General features: G+C 36.3%; 1 protein-coding gene and 1 non-coding gene across 2 annotated transcripts in view; both read right to left on the bottom strand.

Annotated features, from left to right (window-relative positions):
- Positions 1 to 265: 265 nt before the first annotated feature.
- Positions 266 to 27,495, bottom strand: part of Enkur (enkurin, TRPC channel interacting protein) — a 29,951-nt gene continuing 2,721 nt past the window's right edge. The window contains exons 2-5 of the mRNA XM_074055425.1: positions 18,654 to 18,799; positions 15,808 to 16,031; positions 5,838 to 5,984; positions 266 to 1,179 (exon numbers count right to left, since the gene is read on the bottom strand). Coding sequence (XP_073911526.1) covers positions 1,006 to 1,179; positions 5,838 to 5,984; positions 15,808 to 16,031; positions 18,654 to 18,799 — 691 coding nt within the window. The 3' untranslated portion in view covers positions 266 to 1,005. The remainder of the gene's footprint in view (positions 1,180 to 5,837; positions 5,985 to 15,807; positions 16,032 to 18,653; positions 18,800 to 27,495) is intronic.
- On the bottom strand, positions 24,228 to 24,364 carry LOC141417696 (small nucleolar RNA SNORA15). The gene has a single exon (XR_012442340.1). It is a non-coding gene; the product is annotated as a small nucleolar RNA SNORA15 (small nucleolar RNA).

Below are 27,495 nucleotides of genomic sequence, written 5' to 3'. Positions count from 1 at the left end.
GTCATCTATAGGCTAAAAATTTGTGTAAGTAGTAGAAATTGTTATGTTTTTCTGGTATTTTATAGTTTTATACATTTTACTGAATTACTAATTTAAAATTTTGTAAAATTTTATAAAAGAATCTTTTTCCTTCTTAGATACACATAGATTTATTTCTTATTTTGAGTAGGAACTAGTTCCACTTACATAAATCTATTGTTTACTAAATTACAAAACTATAAAAATTAACTTTAGAATTCACAAAATAGATAAAGAGAAAGGGCCAAAAAAAAAAAAAAAAGCACATCTTAGTAAAATATGCATAGTGAGTTACAGAATAAAGCAGTGTATCACAGGTTTTAAAAATCAGTAAGTCATAAAGGAGGTTATTCTCTTAAATCATTTCTCAATGCCTTTTACAAATTGTCTTCTTGATTTTTATTTTAGTTTTTCTTTCTTCAAATATAAGAATTTTACCATATATACTGTTATGTATATTGAAAATATTATAATTTGGAGTAACTGCAAACAACAAAGACTACCAGAGAATGTATCTTTTAAATCAGTGAAGCTCAAAAAAAAAAAAGTAGGAAATACTACAGAGTAGCAAGAGAACATATGCTTCTATCTCCAATTCAAAATACTTGATAATTTTTAAAGTTGTGCTCTTTGTATCCTGAAGTGCAGAAGAATTTGAAGGTCTGAGTGTTGACTTTTTTTTCACAAATCAATGTTTATGTGAAACAGGTACATAACAACAGTGGCTTATAGGATAGAATACAGAACTGGAACACACATTCTCAAACGTCAGTGGTTGTTTATCTGTGGAAAACATGACACTAGTGACAATACTTTCCTCTTGTATAAGTGAATAATTCAATTATTCTTTAAAATTGCCTAAGCATTTTGATTTAAACTATTTTTATTCTCTTCATAGTATTTTCCTCTTTGAAAAACTTGAAGTTTTGTTTTTATATTTTCCATGTTTCCTCCTATATTAAATTTCTATACTTAAAAAACTCACCATTACTTATTAGCAATATAGATAATTTTGTGCTTTTCAATGACACTAATGTCATGTTCCAGCTGTTTCATTTCTTCTTCTAGCTTCTGCTTGCGAATCTTCTTTGGTATGGAGTCAATGAAGACTGACAGGGACTGGAACTCCTTGTGCACCTCTTCCCAGTTCTTTTTCAATCCCTGCAAATGATAAAGAAAACAGAAAATACAAAAGCATATTGAAAAAGCAAAGTAAATGGTAAAGAAATGATATTGGTAGCAAAGAATGTAAATAGGTACAGAACTTAAAAAATGTCAAAAAGAACTTTTAAAATGATATGTATTTATCAAGGACTTGGCCACAGTAACACAAAAAACTGTGCAGAGGCCAAATTCTGTCCTCGATTGTCTGCTCAGTGCCCACTGGGAGTATTTATTTGCTCTGTTCTTGGTGTTACCGTACTTGTTTTTATCATCAAATATGCATATGCAGAATTGTGAGTATTATGGCACTAAGTTCACAGCAAATGCTTGGTAAAAGCCAACAGTTTGAGAATTGATATCCCTACATTTAAAAAAATTGAGCAGAAAACTATTTCTTATAAAAATTTTACTTTTTTCACTAGAATTTTATTTTTTCCCTCATTATTCAACAGAGAAATCTTATTGAAAGACTTGATTCTGACTTGTATGGAGATATTTTCTTATATTTGGCAAAGTGGGATTGTAAAAAATGCCCAAATACAATTTTACAAAAGACAATACTTTACAAGTATTTTCAGTATATTAGATAGAACAAATCATCCTCCATATCATCAAGGGATCTATACTTGCCATTAATGTGTTCCAAAAATGATTGGAATGCTGTTAAACCCAAGACATGCTAATTCAGTAATGTAGTTAATGCTTTATAGTCTCAGGAATCAACAAATTCAAAATTAGGGCTCTCTTAGGAGCTATAAAGGTTCTTTTCCACCTCTCCCTAATTATATTTCTTATTATAGTTCTCCACTGACAAAACGGTCTTAAGGTACTAATTGAATTAATTCAATAACCTTTTATAAATTAACACTTTTTACTGTTCATTGTGGGTACACAGATCATTTTATTTACACAAAAGCATAAAGGAAAACAAACAGTTCAATATAAAATATTGTAGGAAAAACATGGCTCTTGAAAGCCATGGCTATGTCTGTAGGCATAAAAGAGATTAGAACTATCTTATGTAATAATACCTCACAATAAGCCCTCATGGTACAAACTCAATTTTGTAGAAACTTTTTGGGGACAATAAAATGTCAATGATTTAGTTCTATGCTTAGGTAAAAAATAATTATAGGACAGGGTGCACTGTAGAGAATAGGTTGGTTGGGGAGAAAAGGGCAAAAGGCTTTGACCCCTTATTGAGTGAAATTAAATCAAAGCTCTGTGAAGGGGAAGAGATAAAGGAGAGAAAAAAGCCTCCAGGTTGAACTTTGAAAAAAGGGAGATAGGTCAGCATAGTTTTTAATAGAATATGAGATGTATTCTAAAAAGAAATCCTCAAAGAATTCTGCTTCTCCATGGCCTTTCATTATGAAATGTGACATATGTTTCCACAGTGCTCCACTGGGGTGTCTACTGCAGAGAGGAAATGTATATATTTGTACACTTTCAAATATCAAAGGTTTTTCAGAGCTTCTTGGGTGATATTTCCATATTACTTATGGTCACAGCAGCTACATTTTTTCTCTGGATTTCTTTTTAAAGGGTAGTTTGCTTTTATCTTCCAGCGTGTACAATAATGTTTGGATCAAAGTCAACAGCTTGGGATGGAAACTAAATGTAACAAATAGTTCATGTTGTGTTGAAGTAGCCTCCTTGCTGTTTGTAAGGCTTTTTTTTGGTTATTTTATCCTTTAAAAGGATCTTTTATCCATGATAGCAATAGCAATTTTCCATTATTTTTTATTTCCATATTTTTCTTCCTTCTATTTTAATGCTAAGGTAATATTACTAATTTGGGAGAAAAATAAGTAGGGAGAAGTGCTCATATCCTGAGGAGTGCCTTCAGTTTCATGTTCCTTTTGTACCCACCTCACCCTCCAAACTTTCTCCACTTCCTGCCTTGCTCAGTAACTAGGCTTGGAAGGTGGGAGTCAAGTCTTGGGGGCTGTTCTCTTGGGTCTTGTGCACCCCTCCACCCCCTCCTCTGACTGAGTTCAGCCAAAGAAGACCTTGGTGGGAGGAAAGAGTTTGGTGCCTTTCTTCTCCCTCTCCCTCAACACTATCTGGACAATAGCTAGATTTCTAACTGCATTTATCTGTGACTATGATGCCTGTCAGGTATCCCTTCTTTAGGGCTCCAGCTCACGTTAGGCTCCCATAACACTATTTATTGTCCTTGCCCTTCAAGCATAGGTGGTAGTAGAGAGTTCCCTTTTCCTTAGGCCTGGGATGCCTCTGTGATCCTTGTTGGTTCTCTTACCCTGTTTCACTTCTGTAACTAGGTCTTTCTGAAATTCTCTTGAGAATCCCAGCAGAAAGTATCTTCTAGTTCCTGCTGGGGTCCTCATTCAGACAGCTTCCCTGCCTTTCTCCCTGTGACTGTAGCCATGAGGTAGTGAGGAAAACACCAGCCAGGAGTTGGTAAATGTGACTTTTAGTCCCTATTCATCCACTGGATCATTTGTGACTAAGAACAAGTATAAACCAAACTTGAAGTTCATTGACAATAAGATTGCATTTGTTTTTCACACCACAGTTTCCCTCAGCTGGATACAGTGCCTGGAACAGGACAGATGTTCAACAAATGAATGGATGGATGAATGGTGGATGAGCCGACTTACTATACCTGCATTTTGTGTCCTCATCCGTAAAATGAGAAGTTTAGACTCAAGACCAGATGCTCCCTTCCAGATATAATAAGACTGTTATTTTCATGACAAAAAAACAACAAAAAACCCAAACAAACAAACAAAAAAACAAAACAAGCAGGACAGAATTTACTTTGGGCATGCAGCCATATTGCCATAGAACTCTATGCAACTTTAACCAGGGAGGGAAGCATAGCTTACAGCTTGTTGGTAGTGGAACTAGTGGCTTTATTACTATGGCCACTGTGCTCCCTAGCTAGTAAGGCATCTGATGGAGGATTTGCTATTCATGCATCAAAGGGTAACTCTGGAGTGACCAGAAAATGAAACTGAAGGCTGTATATCCATTATACCCAAAATGAAGTGTGTGTGTGTGTGTGTGTGTGTGTGTGTGTGTGTGTGTGTGTGATTATAAGTTTTATAAGAGTCCAGGGCACTAGTCAACACTGAAGGATGTAGATCTTTAGCTGAGCCTCAAAGTGCAGAATAAGAAGGTGTCCCAGACAGCAGGAGTGGCTTAAGGGCAAGGACTATGTCTCTTTGTTGACAGTGGCATCCCCAAGCCTAACCCAGGGTCCAGCAGAGGTAGATGGGAGTTCTGCCTATTTTCTGCTTCTTCTTTTTTTTTTTTAAGCCTAACTTAGGTATAAAATCCTACTTTCACAAAGGCATGTACTTTCTGAAAATGGTAGAATCCAAACTGGAAAGAAATAACAGGCCAAAAAGCAGCAGTCTCCCCAAAAGTGATGTGCAGACTCCACTTTCATGCCAGCCTGTCTTCCACTCTCCTTTGCAGAACCCTGTTATGGGAACCTCTGCTGGATACTGGACCAGGCACCAGGGATGCCACTGTCAACAAAGAAACTCAGTCCTTACCCTTAAGCCACTCCTGCTGTCTGGAATACCTTCTCTCATTCTGTACTTTGAGGCTTGGTTAAAGATCTTTATCCTTCAGTGTTGACTAGTGCCCTGGACTCTTAAAAAACTTGCAGTCTACACACATACACACACACACACACACACACACACACACCCATACACACACACACACACACACACACACACACATACCTGTGTATCTACACATGTATAGATGCACATATTACCTTTCATCAATTAAATTAAAACAATCTCTACAGCAAAAAATTTATTTTATGCCTTTTAAAATATTCTCAGGGCTTAGCAAGATAATGTTTGCAGAATAGACATCTAATAAACCTGTATTGGTGATTATGATGACACTGATAAAATGCTAAGAATTTGTAACAGTATATGAATCCATTTCCAGTAGAAATTAATGATGTAAAAAGAGTTTTCTCTGTTTTTATGAAGTTACTAGAAATGGCGTTGTAGAAAGCTTTCAAAATAAAAGAGCAAAGAACAATTTCACCTCTGTAAGAGACAGCCTGACTGTGGATGAGAATAAGCAGGTGCTTAACAAATACTCTGTACAAATGTTTTAAATGCTTTAGATAAAAGCCTTGCATTAAAAATCCAATATAAATATACCTTTGTGTTTACTTTATTCAAAATAAAGACAATATGTGTAAAACCTAACACCCGGTAAATTAATAATTTTGATAGTTGTATAATAAGAAAGAGAAAAAGTAGGTTAGATAGCTTCAATTATTCTAGAGCTCCATCTAGTGAAAAATGTCTAGTTTATGGGCATTTTTTTTTTTTTTTTTTTACAAATTCAGGGGAGTGAGAATGAAAACTGCCTTATTCATTCATGTTGGTGATAAAAGAATGTAGTCTTCTTTATAACACAAAGTCGCTAAGTTGGAAACAAAATATTATTCGATGAATCCCTATGTTATAATTTCTTGTTCTTTCCAAAGAGTCAGCTCTACTGAATGGAGTTTCTTACTAAAACCAAAACAGTCTATTGGTTTCAAAGTCAAAATGTTATTTTAATAATCAAGTTGATTGTAGAGTGGACAGGCCTTTCTTTCAGAGATGTTGCTAAGAGTTCTTTACAAGTAGAAATTACAGAACACTGACCTGCAGAACCGCCTCCCTTTCCTCATCAGACAGTCGTTTCATAGCTGCTTTCTTAAGGTTTTCCTGGATATAATTATCATATTCTTCTTGGGCTTTCTTTACATCCTCATTTCGCTTACATATGTATTCAGGTGTGATGCCATAATCCTGTAAGGATTTTTCAGCAAAAATATCATCAGTATTTTGAATGCAATCTCAATATGTATGTACATAGAAACCAATAACTAGAGAAAAAATTTTACAGACTTAAAGACTTTTCTCAAAACACTGCATATTGACATAATTCAATAATTTTTTTCCCCCAAAAGGAGTAATCTTTTAAAACTGAGAAGTTATTGTGGTCATTTGTTTTCCTCTTCTGAATGTCTCCAGTGCCTGTTTCTGGCTTGAAACTCCACCCTTACTGTACCTCTAAGAGTTGGCCTTTTCTTTTCTATACTTTATGTACATCTGTTTTTATCTTGAGTTCTTTTTCTTGGTTAAATAAAAGGAGACACAAGGCTTTATGAAAACATACTCTTAAAATTTAAGAGAAAATTGGCCTGGGACCCTACGGTTGTTTTTGGAAAGGCAAGCTATATTTTTTGGCTCCTGGGCTTCTTAGAAGACTGACAGTAAAGCCATCAGCTGAGGTTCTTTCAGATTAATGGTCTGAAAGATTAATGCTACTGGTCTATAGAGACAAAAAAGTATTTGAGAATGTACTTGGTGCTAAGACTGATAGTGAAGAAGTACCGGGCCTGGTGGTGCATTTCGTCAATCCCAGCTATTACGGAGGCAGAAATGGGAGGATTGCAAGTTTGAAGCCAGCCCAATAAAAAGTGGGAGACCCTATCTTCAAAAATAAAATACAAATAAAAGGGCCAGTGGCATGGTTCAAGTGGCAGAGTGCTTGCCTAGCACACACAGGGTCAAGGTACTGGGTTCAATCCCCAGTACTGCAAAAAGAAAAAGATGAATAAGAAAAGCAAAGCTTCTTTCCTTATGGAATTTTCATTCTATTTGGTGAGAGACACTCACTGAATATAAAGTGACAAATACATCCCTCTGTATTTGTCAGTTCCAAATCCATGGGTTCAACCAACAGTGGATAGAAAACTTATTGAATAATTGCATCTATACTGAACATGCACTTTTTTTCTTGTCATTATTCCCTAAACAATACAGGTAATAGAGGATTCCAAGATGGCGGCTAGAGGGAGGAAGCAGAAAGCGAGCCTCCTATAGTGAAATCTTGGAGAATGCTGGAGACACACTTTGCAGGCATAATCACTGAGAAGAGGCATAACTTTGACCCCTCCACACCTCCAGCCGGCACAGAGAATCTCCACTTCACGTTAAATGGAGAAACCAGGAGGGTCCCCGGGCCGCCAGTCACCCGCGCCCAGATGGCTTGGGAAGACGCAGACCAGGCCTGACAATGTGGGTGCAGTGTCACCTTTCCCAGTGCTTGGAAAGGGGAAAGCCTGTAGCAGAGGCTCACGCACAGGAGAACTCTGAACAAACAAAGCCTGCGGGGCAAGGTGAGTGCTAAGCTCATCCTTGAGATCTGCATAAACAACGCCTCCAGCAATAACAGGCTGACAGCAGCGGGCAGGCGAGCCACAGCCGCAGACACCATTCTCAGAACTGTCTCCAGACTCTTTTTTTTCTTTTTCTCCCTACCTTTGATGAGAGAACAACCGAATTACACCTGCAAGAGGAAAAACTTACTGAAACTGTATTGCATTTGAACTTGGGACACTTGGTGGGGTTTTTTTGTTTTGTGTGTGTGTGTGTGTGTGTGTGTGTGTGTGTGTGTGAGTGTGTGGTTTTGTTCTACTTTATGCATCCCCTTTGATGAGACAACTACAGAACAACATCTGAGGCACCATCTCCAGGACTGGAGACTGAGATGGACACCCAAATTATTAAGACGGAAATTTCATTGCATTTGAACTTGGAGGGTTTTTTGGTTTTTTGGTTTTTCTTTTTTTTTAATTTTCTATTTTCCATTTTATTTTAATTCATTTTTATATAGAGATATTTCTTTCATTTACTTATTTTTTATTTTTATTCTTATCTTAATTTTTTTTATTTTTTATTTTCAATCCTCTCTCTGTCTCTCTAATGTCTGTTCAGCTTACTGTCAACTAGTACACTAACACTCCCTGTTTATACCTTTGAAACTTTCTTGTCTGAAACCTTGTTCTGCTTTCTCCCTCTTGTCTGTATATTTGTTTTCCCCTTTTCTTTAACTTCTTGCTTTCCATCTCAGCTCACCCTTCCATTCTAAATATTACCATTGTTATTATTACAAGCTAGAAAATACTTAATTGCACACAGTACAGGGACAGTAACAACACCAAAGACAATGATGGGAAGACAGAAAAAACAGGGAAACCAGTTTTCCCACAGCAAAAAATTAGTACAAGAACCAGAGCGGAATGAAGAAAACAGAAACTCAGGTTCAGACTCCAACAAAATGAAGATAAACTATGCCAAAGGACCCAATGAAGCCCACAAGAATAATTTAAAAAGAAGACATACTACAAGTACTCAATGAGAATTTTATAGAGATGATACTGGATAGGGTCAACCAAAATGTACAGGAGACACTCAAGAAATTCCAAGACAACAAAAATAGAGAATTTGAAAAAGCAAAAAAAGAAATAAAGGAAACCATAGAAGCACTCCATAAACACCAAAGTGCAAGAGAGAGCATGATGAATAATGGATAAATGAACTCAGGACAAAAATAGACAACATTAAAGAGGAAAACAGCCAGGATATGGAAAACCTCAGAAAAAAGAATGAAACAGAACTGCAAAACAAAACGGAAGGCCAATCCAGCAGAATAGAACAAACAGAAGACAGAATCTCAGAACTTGAAGATGAAATGGTAATTAAAGGAAAAACCGAAGAACTATTAATTAAACAACTCAAGACCTGTGAAAAGAAAATGCAAGAACTCACTGACTCCATCAAAAGACCAAACTTGAGAATCATGGGCATCGAAGAAGGAGAAGAGGTGCAAGCGAAGGGAATGTGTAATCTATTCAACAAAATAATAATGGAAAATCTCCCAAATCTAGAGAAAGATATTCCCATACAGATGCAAGAGGCCTCCAGGACACCAAACAGACCAGATCAAAATAGAACTACTCCACGACATATCATCATTAAAACAACAAGTTCAGAAACTAAGGAAAGAATATTGAAGGCTGTAAGAGAGAAAAAACAAGTAACATACAAAGGTAAACCCACCAAAATCACAGCAGACTTCTCAACAGAAACATTAAAAGCAAGAAGAGCGTGGGGTGAGATCTTCCGGGCACTGAATGAAAATAACTTCGACCCCAGGATACTCTACCCAGCAAAACTATCATTCAAAATAGATGGAGCAATAAAAGTCTTCCATGATAAGCAGAAACTAAAACAATATGTGACCACAAAGCCACCACTACAAAAGATCCTGCAAGGGATTCTGCACACAGAAAGTGAAACCCAACTTAACCATGAAAAGGTAGGCAGCACCAAACCACAGGAAAAGAAAAAGCAAGACAGTAGAGAGTAACCTCAAGTTAGGTACACACAATCAAACCTTCAAACAACTAAGACAACTAAATGACAGGAATCACTACATACCTATCAGTACTAACGCTTAATGTTAACGGACTTAATTCACCCATCAAAAGGCACCGCTTGACGAAATGGATTAAAAAGGAAGATCCAACAATTTGTTGCTTACAGGAGACCCATCTCACTGACAGAAATAAGCATAGGCTAAGGATGAAAGGCTAGAAGAAGATTTACCAAGCCAATGGCCCCTGAAAACAGGCAGGAGTAGCAATACTTATCTCTGACAAAGTAGACTTCAAACCTACATTGATCAAACGAGATAAAGAAGGACATTCCATACTAATAAAAGGGGAAATAGACCAAAAGAAAATAATAATCATCAATCTGTATGCACCCAATGTCAACGCACCCAATTTCATCAAACATACCCTGAAAGACCTAAAAGCATATATAAATGCCAACACAATGGTTGTGGGAGACTTTAACACCCCATTATCGTCAATAGATAGGTCATCCAAACAAAAACTCAATAAAGAAATCCAAGATCTAAAATATGCAATAGATCAAATGGACCTAGTATATGTCTACAGAACATTTCATCCAACCTCTACACAATATACATTCTTCTCAGCAGCCCATGGAACCTTCTCCAAAATAGATCATATCCTAGAGCACAAAGCAAGTCTCAGCAAATAGAAGAAAATAGAAATTATACCGTGCATACTATCTGATCACAATGCAGTAAAAGTAGAACTCAACAACAAAAGTAAAGACAAAAAACACGCAAACAGCTGGAAACTAAATAACTCATTACTTAATGAAGAATGGATCATCGATGAAATAAAAGAGGAAATTAAAAAGTTCCTGGAAGTCAATGAAAATGAAAACGCAACCTACCGGAACCTACGGGACACAGCTAAGGCAGTCCTGAGAGGAAAGTTTATAGCCATGAGTGCATATATTAAAAAGACTGAAAGATCCCAAATCAATGACCTAATGATACATCTCAAACTCCTAGAAAAGCAAGAACAAGCAAATCCCAAAACAAATAGAAGGAGAGAAATAATAAAAATAGGAGCTGAAATCAACGAAATAGAAACCAAAAAAAACATACAAAGAATTAATGAAACAAAAAGTTGGTTCTTTGAAAAAATAAACAAGATCGATAGACCCCCAGAAAACCTGACTAAAATGAGTAGAGAAAAAACTCAAATTAGTAGAATCAGGAATGCAAAAGGGGAGATAACAACAAACACCATGGAAGTCCAGGAAATCATCAAAGACTACTTTGAGAACCTATATTCAAATAAATTTGAAAATCTTAAAGAAATGGACAGATTTCTAGATACATATGATCATCCAAAACTGAACCAAGAGGAAATTAATCACCTGAATAGACCTATAACACAAAATGAAATTGAAGCAGCAATCAAGAGTCTCCCCAAAAAGAAAAGTCCAGGACCTGATGGATTCTCTGCTGAATTCTATCAGACCTTTAAAGAAAACTGATACCAACCCTCCTTAAACTGTTCCACGAAATAGAAAGGGAAGGAAAACTGCCAAACACATTTTATGAAGCCAATATTACACTTATCCCAAAACCAGGCAAAGACACCTCCAAAAAGGAGAACTATAGGCCAATCTCCTTAATGAACATTGACGCAAAAATCCTCAACAAAATAATGGAAACCGAATTCAACAACACATCAAAAAGATTATTCACCACGACCAAGTAGGCTTCATCCTAGGGATGCAGGGGTGGTTCAACATACGAAAATCAATAAATGTAATAAACCACATTAACAGAAGCAAGGACAAAAACCACTTGATCATCTCAATAGATACAGAAAAAGCCTTTGATAAGATCCAACATCATTTCATGATAAAAGCTCTAAGAAAACTAGGAATAGAAGGAAAGTTCCTCAACATTATAAAAGCTATATATGACAAACCTACAGCCAGCATTATACTTAACGGAGAAAAATTAAAACCATTCCCTCTAAAATCAGGAACCAGACAAGGATGCCCACTATCTCCACTCCTATTCAACATAGTACTGGAATTCCTAGCCAGAGCAATTAGGCAAGAAGAAGGAATAAAAGGAATACAAATAGGTAAAGAAACTGTCAAAATATCCCTATTTGCAGACGACATGATCCTATACCTCAAAGACCCCAAACACTCTACTCAGAAGCTTCTAGACATCATCAATAGCTATAGCAAGGTAGCAGGATATAAAATCAACATAGAAAAATCACTAGCATTTCTATACACTAACAATGAGCAAACGGAAAAAGAATGTATGAAAACAATTCCATTTACAATACCCTCAAAAAAAATCAAATACCTAGGTGTAAACCTAACAAAAGATGTGAAAGACCTCTACAAGGAAAACTATACACTTCTGAAGAAAGAAATTGAGGAATACTATAGAAAGTGGAGAGATCTCCCATGCTCATGGATTGGTAGAATCAACATAATAAAAATGTTGATACTCCCAAAAGTAATCTACATGTTTAATGCAATTCCCATCAAAATTCCAATGACATTCATTAAAGAGATTGAAAAATCTACTGTGAAATTTATATGGAAACACAAGAGGCCACGAATAGCCAAGGCAATACTCAGTCAAAAGAACAATGCAGGAGGTATCACAATGCTTGACTTCAAACTATATTACCAAGCAATAACAATAAAAACAGCATGGTACTGGCACAAAAACAGACATGAAGACCAGTGGAACAGAATAGAGGACCCAGATATGAAGCCACACAACTATAAGCAACTTATCTTTGACAAAGGCACTAAAAATATACGTTGGAGAAATAGCAGCCTCTTCAACAAAAACTGCTGGGAAAACTGGTTAGCAGTCTGCAAAAAACTGAAACTAGATCCATGTATATCACCCTATACCAAGATTAACTCAAAATGGATCAAGGATCTTAATATCAGACCACAAACTCTAAAGTTGATACAGGAAAGAGTAGGAAATACTCTGGAGTTAGTAGGTATAGGTAAGAACTTTCTCAATGAAACTCCTGCAGCACAGCAACTAAGAGATAGCATAGATAAATGGGACCTAATAAAGCTAAAAAGCTTCTGTTCATCAAAAGAAATGGTCTCTAAACTGAAGAGAATACCCACAGAGTGGGAGAAAATATTTGCCAGCTACACATCAGACAAAGGACTGATAGCCAGAATATATAGGGAACTTAAAAAACTAAATTCTCCCAAAACTAATGAACCAATAAAGAAATGGGCAAGTGAACTAAACAGAACTTTCTCAAAAGAAGAAATTCAAATGGCTAAAAAACACATGAAAAAATGCTCACCATCTCTAGCCATAAAGAAAATGCAAATTAAAACCACACTAAGATTCCACCTCACCCCTGTTAGAATAGCCATCATCAGCAACACCACCAACAACAGGTGTTGGCGAAGATGCGGGGAAAAATGAACCCTCTTACACTGTTGGTGGGAATGTAAACTAGTACAACCACTCTGGAAAAAAATTTGGAGGCTACTTAAAAAGCTAGACATTGATCTACCATTTGATCCAGCAATTCCACTCTTGGGGATATACCCAAAAGACTGTGACATAGGTTACTCCAGAGGCACCTGCACACCCATGTTTATTGTGGCACTATTCACAATAGCCAAGTTATGGAAACAGCCAAGATGCCCCACCACTGACAAGTGGATTAAGAAAATGTGGTATCTATACACAATGGAATTTTATGCAGCCATGAAGAAGAATGAAATGTTATCATTCGCTGGTAAATGGATGGAATTGGAGAACATCATTCTGAGTGAGGTTAGCCTGGCCCAAAAGACCAAAAATCATATGTTCTCCCTCATATGTGGACATTAGATCAAGGGCAAACACAACAATGGGATTGGACTTTGAGCACATGATAAAAGCGAGAGCACACAAGGGAGGGGTAAGGATAGGTAAGACACCTAAAAAACTAGCTAGCATTTGTTGCCCTTAACGCAGAGAAACTAAAGCAAATACCTTAAAAGCAACTGAGGCCAATAGGAAAAGGGGACCAGGAACTAGAGAAAAGGTTAGGTCAAAAAGAATTAACCTAGAAGGTAACACACACGCCCAGGAAATCAATGTGAGTCAATGCCCTGTATAGCTATCCTTATCTCAACCAGCAAAAACCCTTGTTCCTTCCTATTATTGCTTATACTCTCTCTACAACAAAATTAGAAATAAGGGCAAAATAGTTTCTGCTGGGTATTGAGGGGGGGGAGAGGGAGGGGACGGAGTGGGTGGTAAGGGAGGGGGTGGGGCAGGGGGGAGAAATGACCCAAGCCTTGTATGCATATATGAATAATAAAAGAAAAAAAATACAGGTAATAGCTATTTACATAGCATTTGCATTGTATTGGGTATTTTAAGTAATCTAGAGGTGATCTAAAATACACAAAAGGATGTATGTAGGTTATACGCAAATAAGATGCCATTTATATAAGGGATTTGAGCATCCATAGATTTTGGTATCCATGGGGGATCTGGAAACAATCCCCCGTGGATACAGAGAGATGGCTTATAAAATAATTCATCTGGGATAAAGTAAAATAAAGTGTAGGAAGGGTCAAGAAAATAATAGGGGGCTATTGTAGATAAATGAGGAGGTTGGGAAAGACTGCTCTGGAGAAGTGGCACAAATTCACTGGTTCTTCAGGGCTATGGAAGGATAATGTTGTACTAATTCTGTTGAAATAAGATGCAGCTCTATGATCTGCCTTCCCAATGTGAATGCAAGTATCTCTTCTGGGTAGAAGTCTTAAGAATAAGTGAACTACTTGCCAGGTTTCTCTTCTGTTTAGCCTTGTGACAGGTAATGTTTTGGGTTTTCTGGGTGGAAAGGAGGATAAGAAGCAGAACCTCTAACAACCCTTAGTAGAAAAGTAATTTTTTAAAAAGTCCTCTATTTACTAGCAAATAATAAATTTTGTTGATTTAAGTTACTAGAATTTGAGGGTTCTTTGTTACCACAACGTAACCTAACCCATCTTGACTGAACAAGGGATAGAGATCCTAGATGTAGGTGTGGTCTGGGAAGTTACTCAGCACTACACAAATAAACGCTGAGAGCAGGGTTCTGTGGCAGTGCATGCAATGATGACAGGGCCAGTCCAATTTAGGAAATGCTGAGGGAATACCTGGTGACAGCTCAAGCATGACAGACAACTGAAGTTCATGATGATGATTCTACAGCATCAGAAGAGATTGCATTACATTTTGCATATTCTACTTAAGAAAGGAGATGGCGCAATACCTTTTAGAAAATAAAATCCCACAAATGGGCCAAAGCATCAGGGATCTCAAATATTCTTATATGCTGCATTACTGAAGGCTAACATACACTACTAATATTAATAATTGCATACGTATTACAATACCAGTTCTTTGTCTTACTTTTATTAGGTGCCAAATTCCTTTCTTCCTTCCTCCCTCCCTTTCTTCCTTCTGTCCTTGCCACAACTTATTATTATTCTTTAGGATTTTGTACTCCTATTTTACTATGTGTTCCAGGAACTTTTATGCTCTATAAGTATACAATATAAAAGAGGATTTATATATTTTTCTTTGTAAAACGTTTTTATTTCTTACATCTTCCATCTTAACATTAAACTCGAGCTTCTATAATGTTCACCAAGGAAATTACATGCTTATCTGATAAACACCTTTTTCAGAAAGAAATGAAGGACCTAAAAGAACTAGATCATTGTATAGTCCTCTCAAACATACATCAAACTGAAAACAAACGCATTTAAGTTAAAATAGTAACATGAATTCTTTACAGTACTCTGATGGTGAGATGGCCCTAAAGTTGTATCTCTCTTCACTTCTCTCATTCTGCACCAACTTTTTGTGGTTTAATGACTACATCTTAAGATCTTCTGAAAGGTCATTTCTCTCAGATTTACAGTAGTGACTATACTTTTGAACTCGAGGCCTCCAGGTTGCTAGGCAAGCACTTTCCCACATGAGCCATATCCCCAGTTCTTTTGCTTTTAGTTTGTTTTCAAGATATGGTATTCTGCTAACTTTGCCTAGGCTGGTGGCCTCCAACCACAATCTTCTTGTCTCTGCCTCCTGTATAGCTGGGATTATAGGTATGTGCCACCATACTTGGCCTTTTAATGACATTTTCACCTCACCAAAACTTAATATTTTTCAGAGGATGGTTGTTATAACTATTAAGTGTATTATCAACTGAAATTGAGGAAAACAATTCTAACTTTCATCTACTGAATTATATGGTATTGCTCAATACAAGTTCTCGGTCATTTCATTGCATTAGATTTGGAGCAAATAGAGACTGCAGAGAATAGATGATGATGTAATCACTACTACGAATGCCATGTTTAACTGATTTAAATCTCAGGCTACCTTTTTTTTTATGTACTTTGGAACAAGACCTGAAGTCTCAAGGACATGCTTGTCTCCAGTTCTTCTGTCAACATAAATTGGCTTAGGCTTTTTAGGCACTCCCATGATGGCGTCGGCTGCATTTGTGGTTATAAAATTTTTTCCACTCTGTATTCCCATGACTGGATGATCAGTCCTCAGGGGCACACCAGGCTTTCTGGGCTCATTCCAAGCAAACTTTTTTTCTGTTAAACATAAAATTTTTGTTAATATTAAAGAATAAAAATTACTACCCAATACAATTTGCAATGTCCAGATTTTACCATGGGTTTTGGGGTTTTAGTAATAATATATTCAGATACTTAAGGTAAAAAGATATACTTATCCTCAAACTTACTGTGTTGTGTATATTAACTATGTACCTCAAAAAGTAGTTTTAAAAAGAAATAATCAAAATGAAAAAAATTAAGTACAACATAATCAATTAATGTTGAAAAAGTATTAAAAAAATCTAAAATAGGGCAAACATCCTAAATTATATACTAGCTCACTAATAAATTTCTACTGGCTATTTGAAAATATTTTCTTATAAAGACTATAGCAATAAGTGTTCAGTTTTCTCATTTAAGATAAGTTTATATAAGAAACACTAAGATGCTCTTCTGAATACTATCAGTGCTACAAATAATTGCTTTTCAGGAGAAAACTGCTAGAAAACCACCAAGTAAGTGAATCAGGCTTGATGTATTGAAAGTCCATGAATCTATGGATATTTTCACTTAAGCTATTGCTACTGTAATGTAGAAAACCCAATACACAGTTCAACAAATAAAGTGTCACAAACATGGGTGAATTTTCTTACTCATTCCTGATTGTATCCCACCTCTGAAACTAACTACTATGCAGGATTTATCTTATTTCTTTATTCGATGGTTACTTTACACAGTCTCTTCAGCTTGACGATTCCAATCAATCTATTTTAATACAGACATATCAATATAGTTTGTTAGTTCTAAAATGTGGAATAATTATAATTTATTTCTAATAACTGAAGAAAACATATGTCTTGACATGGCCTTACTCCAATCTTAACCCATCACAATTATTAAGGGACATTGACTTTACTCAGTTTTGCATTAGGTGACCTTGTTTATGAGTCTATATAACTTCTATTATCAGAAAAACAGTATTTGTTGTTAAAAGTCCATGGAGTATTTTAGCTTCTTGTGTCCTCCCAGAATTCAGATACTGTGTTCCTTACCCTTAGTACCTCAGAATGTGACTTTGGAGGTAGTGATTTGGATATAGGGTCTTTAATGTGGTAGTTACCATAAAATGAAATCATTAGAGTAGTCCCTAATCCAGTACGACTAATGTTCTTATAAAAGGAAATTTGGACACACAGGAACATAGAGGACCATGTGAAGACAGACACAGGGAAAAGACAACCATCTGTCTACAAGCCAAGGAGAGATACCGCAGAAGAAAACAATTCTGTTGCTAACTGAAGGTCAGACCTCTAGCCTCCAGAACTACTGTGTCTCACTGAACTGTTTTTTTTTTTTTTCTTTTTCCTTTAGGTAATTTTTTTGAAATTGAATCTCAAGTGGTTTTCGAATTCCTGAGCTCAAGCAACCTTCCCACCTCAGCCTCCCCAGTACTGGGGCTACCGGCACTATGCCTGGCTTGCACTGGGCTCTTAGTGCTCTTACAATATCCAGAATTATTTGTTCTTAAGACACTGAGAATACTGAACTCTATTTTAAGATTGTACACTGTTCTTGAATGGTGGTGTTGGTCACAAATGCTAAGACTCCACTTGAAGAAGGTAGAAAAGAGAATTTTGAAAAAAAGGAAGGTTGTATTTTCAGACTTGCTCCTTCCACCTTTTCTGACACTGCCCTCACCCTTTGTCATGGGATAGAGATTATGAGAGAGGATTGTGAGACATAAAACACTGCCATAGAGGAAGAAGTAATTGCACTCTTGTCAAAGTACACCCCTAGCTGAGCTTGAGATGTTGCATTATTTCCTTGATGGAGCAGACATAAAAAGCCCAACATTATAAAGAGACACTCATTTGTGACATTTCTTCATTGCCCTGTGACATTAAGGGGGACATACCGAGGATGGGAGAAGTTGCTTCTGTGCATATGTTGTCACAGATCCATTTCCATACATTCTCCATTTTCCTGATAGCCTTCTTTCCCAGCACAATGTACTCTATGATTAGAATCAACTACATACTTTTTTGAGGCCCATTACACAATGAAGAACCTTCTCAAAACCTGGTGATAACTGCAAGATGGCAATAGCAGAGCACTAAAGCAAGCATGGGGCCCTTCTAAATGTGGATAGCACACCCATGAAGCTGGCTCTGCCTGCCACACACCCATTAAGACTCCTCCAGACCTCATGGGTGCTTCAGTCCCAGAAAAGTTAATGCTTATATTCAAAAGATAGCCTGGTATTGCCTCATCAAATGATAACTGTTATCTCTTGGAAAAAGATCAAAGATCATAGGCTGCAAAATCTTGCCCATTAATCAGACACTATCTTGGGATTCTGAATTCTTATAATTGATGCCACTAGCTAGAGATTAAGATGGTAAAGCATGTGGGTGGCACTGGAGGTAGAGCTTCATTGACTAGTTCAAGATGCCTGACTCACCAGAATTTGGGGGCAATTTATCACTCTTCTGTCTCTTTCTACTATACCCTCTATTGCAGCTATCTCCTAGTCACACAACCCTGACATCATGTGAGGTCAAGTTACCATCATGGTATATATTAACTGAAAACAAATAATTCTACTTAAATTATCTACTAACACTTTTAACATTAAAAAAAGGGGGTGCTAAAACTTACTGGGTGGTAGAGGTTTATCCTTTGAATGTTTCTTTAGAAAATGCTTTGGAGAAGGTACTTCGACTTTTGCTGGTCCCATAGTTTTCATGGAAGTTTTAAACTTGTTCATGTCATTTTTTACAGCTGTCTTAAAAATTGATATATACCTGAAATAAAATCGAAAAAGTTGTCACATTTATATTTCTAGTAAAAATATTTAAAGTTTACAAACAGGCATACATTTCTAATGTATATTGAAGTCTGTATTCATATGGAGAAAAATAGCTATAAAGCATAAAGATGTGAGCCCTGGCCACCGCTTATGAGATTCGGGTAGAAGCTCTGGTCTAAGACAGAGGCGCCAGGGCAGACGTGTTTCTTGTGTTACTTGTCATCCGCTGAATGTCAGTAGCATTGGTTGTGGTGTCTCCTCTTTCCACCCTGATATTAGTAATGTCTCCCTATGTACACATACATCTAATATATGTTAGTCTTGGTAACTGGGACTTTATTAATTTTATTGATCTTCTTAAAGTCCAGAATTTCATTGATTTTTCACTAATGGTCATATATCTTCCACTTCAAAGATTTCTACACTGATCTTTATTATTTCTTCTCCTTACTTTGGGTTTAATTTGCTTTCCTTTCTAAGCTTTCCTCAAGGTATAATTATAGGTATTTGATTCTAAATCTTTATGTTTTCCTAATATGAGTGTTTAAAGCTGTAAAATTGCCTCTAAGCACCACATTAGCTATAGCCCACAAATTTTGATATGCTATGTTTCATTTTCTTTCAATCCCCAAATACCTCTTATGTAACATTTTTGTATCTTCTTTGATTTAGAAGATTGTCTAGGTACCTTTGCTTAGTTTTCATATATATATGGACTTCCCAGATATCTTAACTGATTCTAATTTACCTCTACTGTGGTTAGAGGATATACTTTGCATCATTTCAGTCCTTTAAAATGTTCTGATCCTTGTTTTAGGGGACAAAGTATGGTCCATCTGGGTAAATGTTATGTAAATGCTTGAACAGTATATTCTGCTGATCTTGGGTGGAGTGTTTTATAAATTACAATTAGATCAAACTGGTTGAGGGTGTTTTCAAATGTTCTATATTTTACTGATTTTTCCCACTTTTTCTATTTTTTTTATAATTCAAACAGCTTTTGCTTTATAGGTTTTGAAGGTCTGTCGGCATTTTTATGTTCTCTTTAAAAATTTATCCTTCATCATTAAAATTACATTCTATATTTCGTTTCAAATTCCACATCCTATGCTCAGCATGGTGGCTCACACATGTAATTTCAGCTACTCAGGATGCAGAGACAAGAGGATTATAGTTTGAGGCCAGCCTGAGCAAAAAGTCACCGAGCTTTTTTTCAAAAACAAACTGGACATGGAGGCACATGCCCATAATCCCAACTACTTGGATGTGAAGTTGGAGAATTGAGTCCGAAGGTCAGCCCCAAGCAAAAATGTGAGACCACATACCAAAATACAAAAGGACTGAGGCATGGCTCAAATAGTAGAATGCTTGGCTGAGCATGAGGCCCTGAGCAAAATAAATAAAGAAAAAAGTAAAATTCCATCATACAAAGTCTATTTTGTCTGATATAATTTTGTCTACTCTAGACTTCCTTTGATTTGCAATAGTATGCGTTTTTCCATTCTTGGACTTTTTATCCGTTTGTCATTATTTTTAGAGATTTCCTTATAGACACCATAAAATAGAATATTTATTCACTCGATAATCACTTTTTATTTGGTAAGTTTAGACTATTCAATTTAATGTGATTTTTGAGGTGTATTTGTGTTTCGGTTTTCCTTCTTGCTGTTTTATGCATCTCCTATTGCTTATTCTCCTGCATTTTTGTTTTGTAGCCATGTCTAACTTTTTATAGCCTTCCTTAAAACAACATTATCCCAGTTCATATGTGCTAGAAGAATTATGTGAGAGCTGGTGGTGCAGCCCAATGCCAGAATGTTTGCCTAACCTGTGTCTGGGTTCTAGTCCCAGAACTGTAAAACAAACAAAAAACCTTACAAAATAATATTTATATCCACCCCCACCTTTGTCTTAGTGCTGTAATGTATTTTACTTCTCTACAGGTCAAAAACTCCATAATTCCTTGAAATTATTTTCCTTTCTCAATACAGCCAATTATATTTTAAAGAGTCTTGAAGGGCTGGGGGTGTAGCTCAATGGCAGAGTCCTTGTCTAGCATGTGTGAGACCCTAGTCCAATCTCTAACTCCACACAATGAATAAGGACCTTAAAAAAGTTTTCATATTTGGACATATATTGGCCATTTCCAGTATTCTTCACTGTGCTGTGTAAATCAAGTTTCCATCTCTTTCCATTCCTTTGCATAAAAAATTTTTATTAGCATATCTTAGATGTAAAAGCGGGTTTCATTGTGACATTTACACATGTGCCTTCAGTATATCTTAAAGAGCTTTTAAAAAGCTTCTGGTTGTCCTCCGTCACTCAGTATGAAACTGGCTGTTCCCCTTTCTTCCTCCATATCTAATGCTTCTTTTTTCCCGTTTGGCTGCTTTTTAAGATTATTCTCTTTACTAGAGCTCCAATAAATTTGATTACCATCCCTTGGCATGGGGTTCTTCATGTTTTACTTTTCTCTCTTTGTTGTTTATTGTGATCTTTGGGTTTAGAGATTTTACCAAATTTCACAAATTGTTGACTTTTGTTCAACATTTCTTCTGTTTCTCTCTCTTCCAACCACTTCTGTGATTCCAATTATTTTCTTTTCTTTTTACCTTTGGAGGTACTGAGGTGTGAATTCAGGGCCTTGCATTTGCTAGGTAGGTGTTATGCCACTTCAGCCACACCTTCAGGCGTTTTTGCTTTAGGTTATTCTTCAGAGAGGGTCTTGCAATTTTTGCCTAGGGCCAGCTTGGACCACTATCTTCTTACCTATGCCTCCCAAACAGCTGGGATTACAGACACACATCACCTTATTTGCCTTTGTTTATTCAGATGAGATCGCACTAACTTTTTGTCCAGAATGGCCTCAAACAGTATTGTCCTCATCTCTACCTCCCTGGTAGTTGGGATTACGGGCATGAGCCATACTGCATGATGCTCTATTGTCCTTTCTGGTTTTATTGTGTTTCATTTTATGTTATTCTATTAATGTGTCTTCTAATTTACCTATATTTTCTTCTTGAGTATTTCAGGTGCTGTTAATCCAATCTAGCACGTCATTTTCATTTTGGACACGGTATTCTTTATGTCTAAAAGTTACATTTGGATCTTTTTTCTCTCCTTCTATTTCTCTCCAATTTTGACCCTACTTTTCTTTACATAGCTGTCTTAAATGTCCTCGTCCACTGATTTTCTTACCTCCATCACTTCTGTATCTGTTCATATTGATTTATTTTCCTTTTGGTTATACTTTGCATGTTCATGCTTCTTTACAAGATTTTTGATTGGATATATAGTAGTATGAATTTCACACTGTTGATTGCTTTTGTCTTTCTTTGCTTTTCTTTTTTGTTGTTATTCTTTTTCCTTTTTCTTTGTTTTATTCTGGGATGCAGTTATCATGCATGGAAAGAGTGTGAGCATTTTAAAGCTTGCTTTGAAGTTTTAGGGTAGGCCCAGAACAGCTTTCAGGCTCATTCCATGTTGGCCACACAAATGAGACTCAACTTAGTACCTGTGTATTAGTTGACGTCACCTTTCTGCCTTGCAGAAACACAAACTTCACCTTGGCCCCGCTGCTTGCCTTGGTTGTAGTGGTTTCATTACACACATGCACTATCAGTCAGATGTTAGGAAAATCCTCATACAATTGCCACTGATCTGTACACAGATCTCTCCCTCTGTGCTCTGAATTCTAGCTGCTCTTGTCCCCAAACTCTGAACTTACAGAGATTCTGACACTTTGTTTAAATTTCCTGCTCTGGATCTTGGCCAGGAAATTCTTACTAGGGAGGTATTTGAGCAGTTGTAGGACTGCCTCGTTCATTTCTCTTCTTTTAAGGATAACTGCTCTGTGTTGCCTGTTGTCCTGTATCTGAACATCATTGCTTTTGATGTTTTTTCAAGTCTTCTAGTTGATTAAGATGAGAGGATAAATCCCAGCCTTGGTTGGACACAGACGTTCAACTGTCCTGCTTTGGGCAGTTCGGATTCTCTTCTTCCTTATGTGGATAACTTTGTTTGAAAAATATTAAATTTTTCTTGCTTTTACATGCCCTCCCTCAATCTTGAATTCAATGGCTGGGAATCAGTTATGGTCTGAATTTAATGAGTTCATTAGACATCTTCAGGAAATAATATTCAAGCCAAACCTATGCCTTAAAATTCCCATAAAAGGGGTTGGCAGATGTGATATCATGATCAATAAATTAATTTCCTTTGAAGTGAAAAAGGGTATGTTACTCCCACCTTTACTTAACTTAAAATTTTGTAATTTAACACTTTTATGTGGATGAATTGAAAGCCTACTCATCTGTTATAGAAAATAAGAAATTAATTTTTATTTTCCAAAAGTAATTATAAAATAAATGAATTAAAATCTAGGTTCCCTTGATCTCCCTTGTCAATTTTCCAAAATAAATTCAGTTTTCTGTGTTTCTATTTCTGTGTGAATTGCAATTGATTTTTAAAAATTTAATATAGCATGATACCTTTTTAGGTCAGTATATGCAAAACTTACTCTTTCTTTTAAATAACCATATTTATTCCACTTTCTGAATGGTGTGGTTTTATTACAAAGATCTAAGAGGTGAATTTATTACATAACTGGCTCTATTTTCTGATTAATTATTTTATGTAGGCTAGGGCTAACTAATTCTGAAACAAAAATTGTCATCACCAGTAAATGTAACTTTATTTTAGTATTAATAATCACCTACAGTAAGTCATATCATTAAGATCCTAGGAATTCACTTTTTTAACATTTTTAAAGGGTACACAAATAAATGCTATTGCTCAAAAGTTGGAATTAATTGAAAGAACTTCATTGAGATTTTTTTCTCCTGATGGGTGGGATGGGCATCTGTATAACTCTCTGTGTCCATGTGGGTGTTATGCTCGTGGGTGTTATGCTCTTGTGTGGAACACAGAAGTCTCTGGAGCCTAGATTGTGTTACAAAGTCTGCCAAACCACGGGGCCCCACATTTGCTAGGTGCTCTACCAATTGAGCCACTCCACCAGCCTTTTTTTTTTTCCTAAATAAAACTATTTTTATTTTAAATAAACCAATGATAAGAATATACACAAACCAAAAACATTTATGAAAGCCATTAATTTCTTACAAACCCACTATGACCCCAACAGTTTAAATAACAGATTGCATTTATTTGTTTTGCAGTGATGCTTATCAAACTGAGGGCCTCACTTGCTTGCTAGACAAGGGCTTTACCATTGAGCCATATGCCCAGCCTATAGAATTGCATTTGAAAGCAGTTAATGGGGCTGCTGGAGTGGTTCAAGCAGTAAGAGGGTCTACCTAGCAAGTATGAGGCCCTGAGTTCAAATCCCAGTGCTGCAAAAAGAAAAGAAAGCAACTAACACAGCTAACAGCTGCTCTTGGTAAGCTATAAGTATTAGTTCATTTATTTGTACTCACTTTTAATAATGACACCCTATGGAAAACGTAGCATATCATCATAGCCATTTTAAAGAGAAGACTTTACTTTCGCACAGCATCTGGCAGTGTAAACTGCTAATTAAAGACATAGTATTCTTCCATGCCTCACCAGCCCTGTTTTTGTGGGTTTTTTTGTTGTTGTTTTTGTTTTTGAGATGGGATCTGGCAAACTATTTGCCCAGCATTGGATTCGAACCACAATCTTCCTGATCTCTGCCTCCTGAACAGCTGGATTACCAGGTGTGAACCACTGACACCTGGCTTCTGAAAGATTTCTTAAAGAGAATTTTTACACGTACTAGATACTCCATAAGCCCACCTGCAGGCATTGAAATGAATCTTCAATGCGGCCTCATGACTATCTAAGTAATTAATTTGAAGAATGGATGCCAATTCTACCGCTGTCTGGTTGGTCGTCAAAGCTCTGTGTTCAGCTGTCAGCACAGGAGTGTACCTTTGAGGGTAATTATGAGTTAGTATTGTCCATACCTATCACAAACTATTGCGAAAAACAGTAAGGTGGAATGTCAGGAGGGTATGCTGCTACTATTATTCACCTAGGTCTTCACTGTGCAAGGCACTCGCATATGGACACAGAGCCTGAAGAGGGTCACGGGATGAGATGATGCATTTTAGATATATGGGGTTAGAGAAAAATATGTCATTAAAGTTAATTTTACCTGTGTTTTCTACATTTTTTAAATGACTATTAGAAAAATTTTAACTACCTGTGGCTCATGTTCTATTTCTATTGGACAGTGCTGACCTAGATATCAAAAAAAATCTCTCCTTGAATTAAATTATGCAAATAACTGCATACTCAGAGCACAACATATGGACACTGGTCTGTAATGAGAGCAATATTAGAGCTGTGAAACTCCAAATATTTAATGTAAGAATGATGCTGACATCTTAATTTATACAATCACGCACAGCATGTCCTCTATCTATCCATGAGCCATGGAGGAGGCAGTTATGATTCACACCAAGACGCGTGCTTCTCCTTGGCTATGCTCTGCTTTTGTCTATGGAAAACATGACTTGGAGTGTAGGTGGTTTTTAAAGAATCATGGGAAGAATCTTTCCTCCTTTGTGGGCCTTGCTGCTTTCTGGTAGCTCTGAGTCAAATTTGTAGTAGACAAATGTAGGATGTCAAAGCATATCATGTACAACCTCATTTGTAGCATCACCATCCTTTTCTGTCATCTTTTCCCATTTTCTTTGATACCCTCATTATGGAATATCTTATTGCACTAAAACAAAGCAGTATACAAATACTAAACAGTACCTGACACATAATATATTACCAGAAAAGGAAAAAATACACATGGTGTTTTGAAGCAAGAGTGTCCCTTAGGTTTATTTTACTTACTCAGGCAGGTGTGCAAACTGATGTTGGACCTTAGTATCAGATTTGTTCTTGGTCTCAGCTCTTGTTCTTTCTACCTGCCTCAATTTTCTGGGCCTGAATTTTGTCTTCCATAAAACTAGAATACTACTACTTATCTCATAGGGTTCTCATGAGAATTAAATAATAACTGTGAAAAACAGAACAGTATTTGGCACTAATATAGTACCTGTTTTGTTATTATTATTCTATATCCATTTTATCAAGATTTAAAAAACTAAACTATTTAATCCTTTATTTTATCTATGCCCTGGAAGACACAAACTTATTCTCTAAAACTTGGAGTCATGGTATCTAAGTGGTTAATATATCAACACATACAGATTAACAGATTTTCCTGGCTTCTAAAAACAACCCTTTATAACACAATATTGCATACACTATTTGTTGCTTAAGATATTAAACTTTTTAAAGTAACTGAATAACCTTCTAAAAATAAGTTCATTTATCTACAAATTTCCCTGGCAACTAATTTTAAGAAGTAGCATTGGCATATTTTGTTCTCTGAACATTTTAAGGTGTGTGTGAACCACCAGAGAGACATGCTAATATCTCTTACTAGATACTGCGTTTTCTATAGCAATTTAAATGAGGTTCATTTGCTTAAATGAGAAAATATTAAGCAAGAAATGCATGTGGTAGCTGTAATTTTCCTTGCCGACAAAGATCCTTGCCCCTCATTCATATGTCTGAAAGTGAAAATCGCCTTTTGGAGTGATCCCTTCCACTAGGTAGTTTTCCAGACCTTCAAGTCTTCTACATTGTTCAGGTGCTTCTATTAATTATGCCACATTGTCAGTTGTGTGACTATTTTTGGTGAAACTGAATCTTCTGTATAAACTGTAAGACCTATGTCAAAGTGTAGAGTGTGTGTGTGTGCGTGTGCGTGTGCGTGTGTGTGTGTGTGTGTTAAGCACAGCACTTGAATAAAAGGAATACAAGAGATGAAGAGAAGTGTTATTATGGTGGAGGTCTGCAAGGATTGCCTTGCTAGATGAAAAGTAATGTCTGACACCAATCATAAAACCCTGTCTGATCCCAGGTACACAGGAGACAGATATGAGGAGGATCATGATTTGAAGCCAGCCCCAGGCAAATAGTTTGTGAGACCCTATCTTGAAAAAATCCAACACAAAAACAGGGCTGATGGAGTGGCTCAAGTGGTACAGCACCTGCCTAGTAAGTGGGAGACCCTGAGTTTGAACCCCAGGTTCCACTAAAAAAAATTCAAAGCAAACAAAAAAAATCATCTCAGATCATATATTGCAACAATGGGACAAAATTTCAATTATACCTAAAACAAAGATTTAGGTAATATCCTTGATTTTCTTTGAATATAAATTCATTAAGACGGCTACTACTCTCTGACTGAAGGCTTGCCTATAATTACTCAGCAAAGTAAACAAGACAAGAATCTCAGGATAAAAATGTTATCTAAGAATTAAACAAGCAAATGTCATAAAGACCTCAGACATGAAGGAATAATCATAGAGACAGGGAATATGTTACAATTAATCACAATGAAAAACAGAAAGACATTTAAAATAAATTAGCTTAAATTAACACTTAAAGTGTTAAATGTTTCAATTTTTAAAAAGCAAACATCCAGAAAGTCTAGTGGGCCTGATATAAATTTCTCAAACAGGAGTTACAGAAAGGATCATTTCCTTAAGTTTATGGAAAGGCCATGATTACATGAGCCCATCTGAAGTTTCAGGCACCACAAATGAATATCAGTTCAAAAAATAAGATTATCAGAGTCACAGATTGGGGAGATAATTTAAGCAAAATAATTTATATCTCGATTTTAGCAAAGCCTCTTATTAA

This window comes from Castor canadensis, chromosome 15, assembly GCF_047511655.1.
Source record: "Castor canadensis chromosome 15, mCasCan1.hap1v2, whole genome shotgun sequence".
In the NCBI taxonomy this organism is placed as follows: domain Eukaryota; kingdom Metazoa; phylum Chordata; class Mammalia; order Rodentia; family Castoridae; genus Castor; species Castor canadensis.
Note: the sequence above shows the minus strand (reverse complement) of the source record. Positions and strands in the feature narration are given on the sequence as shown.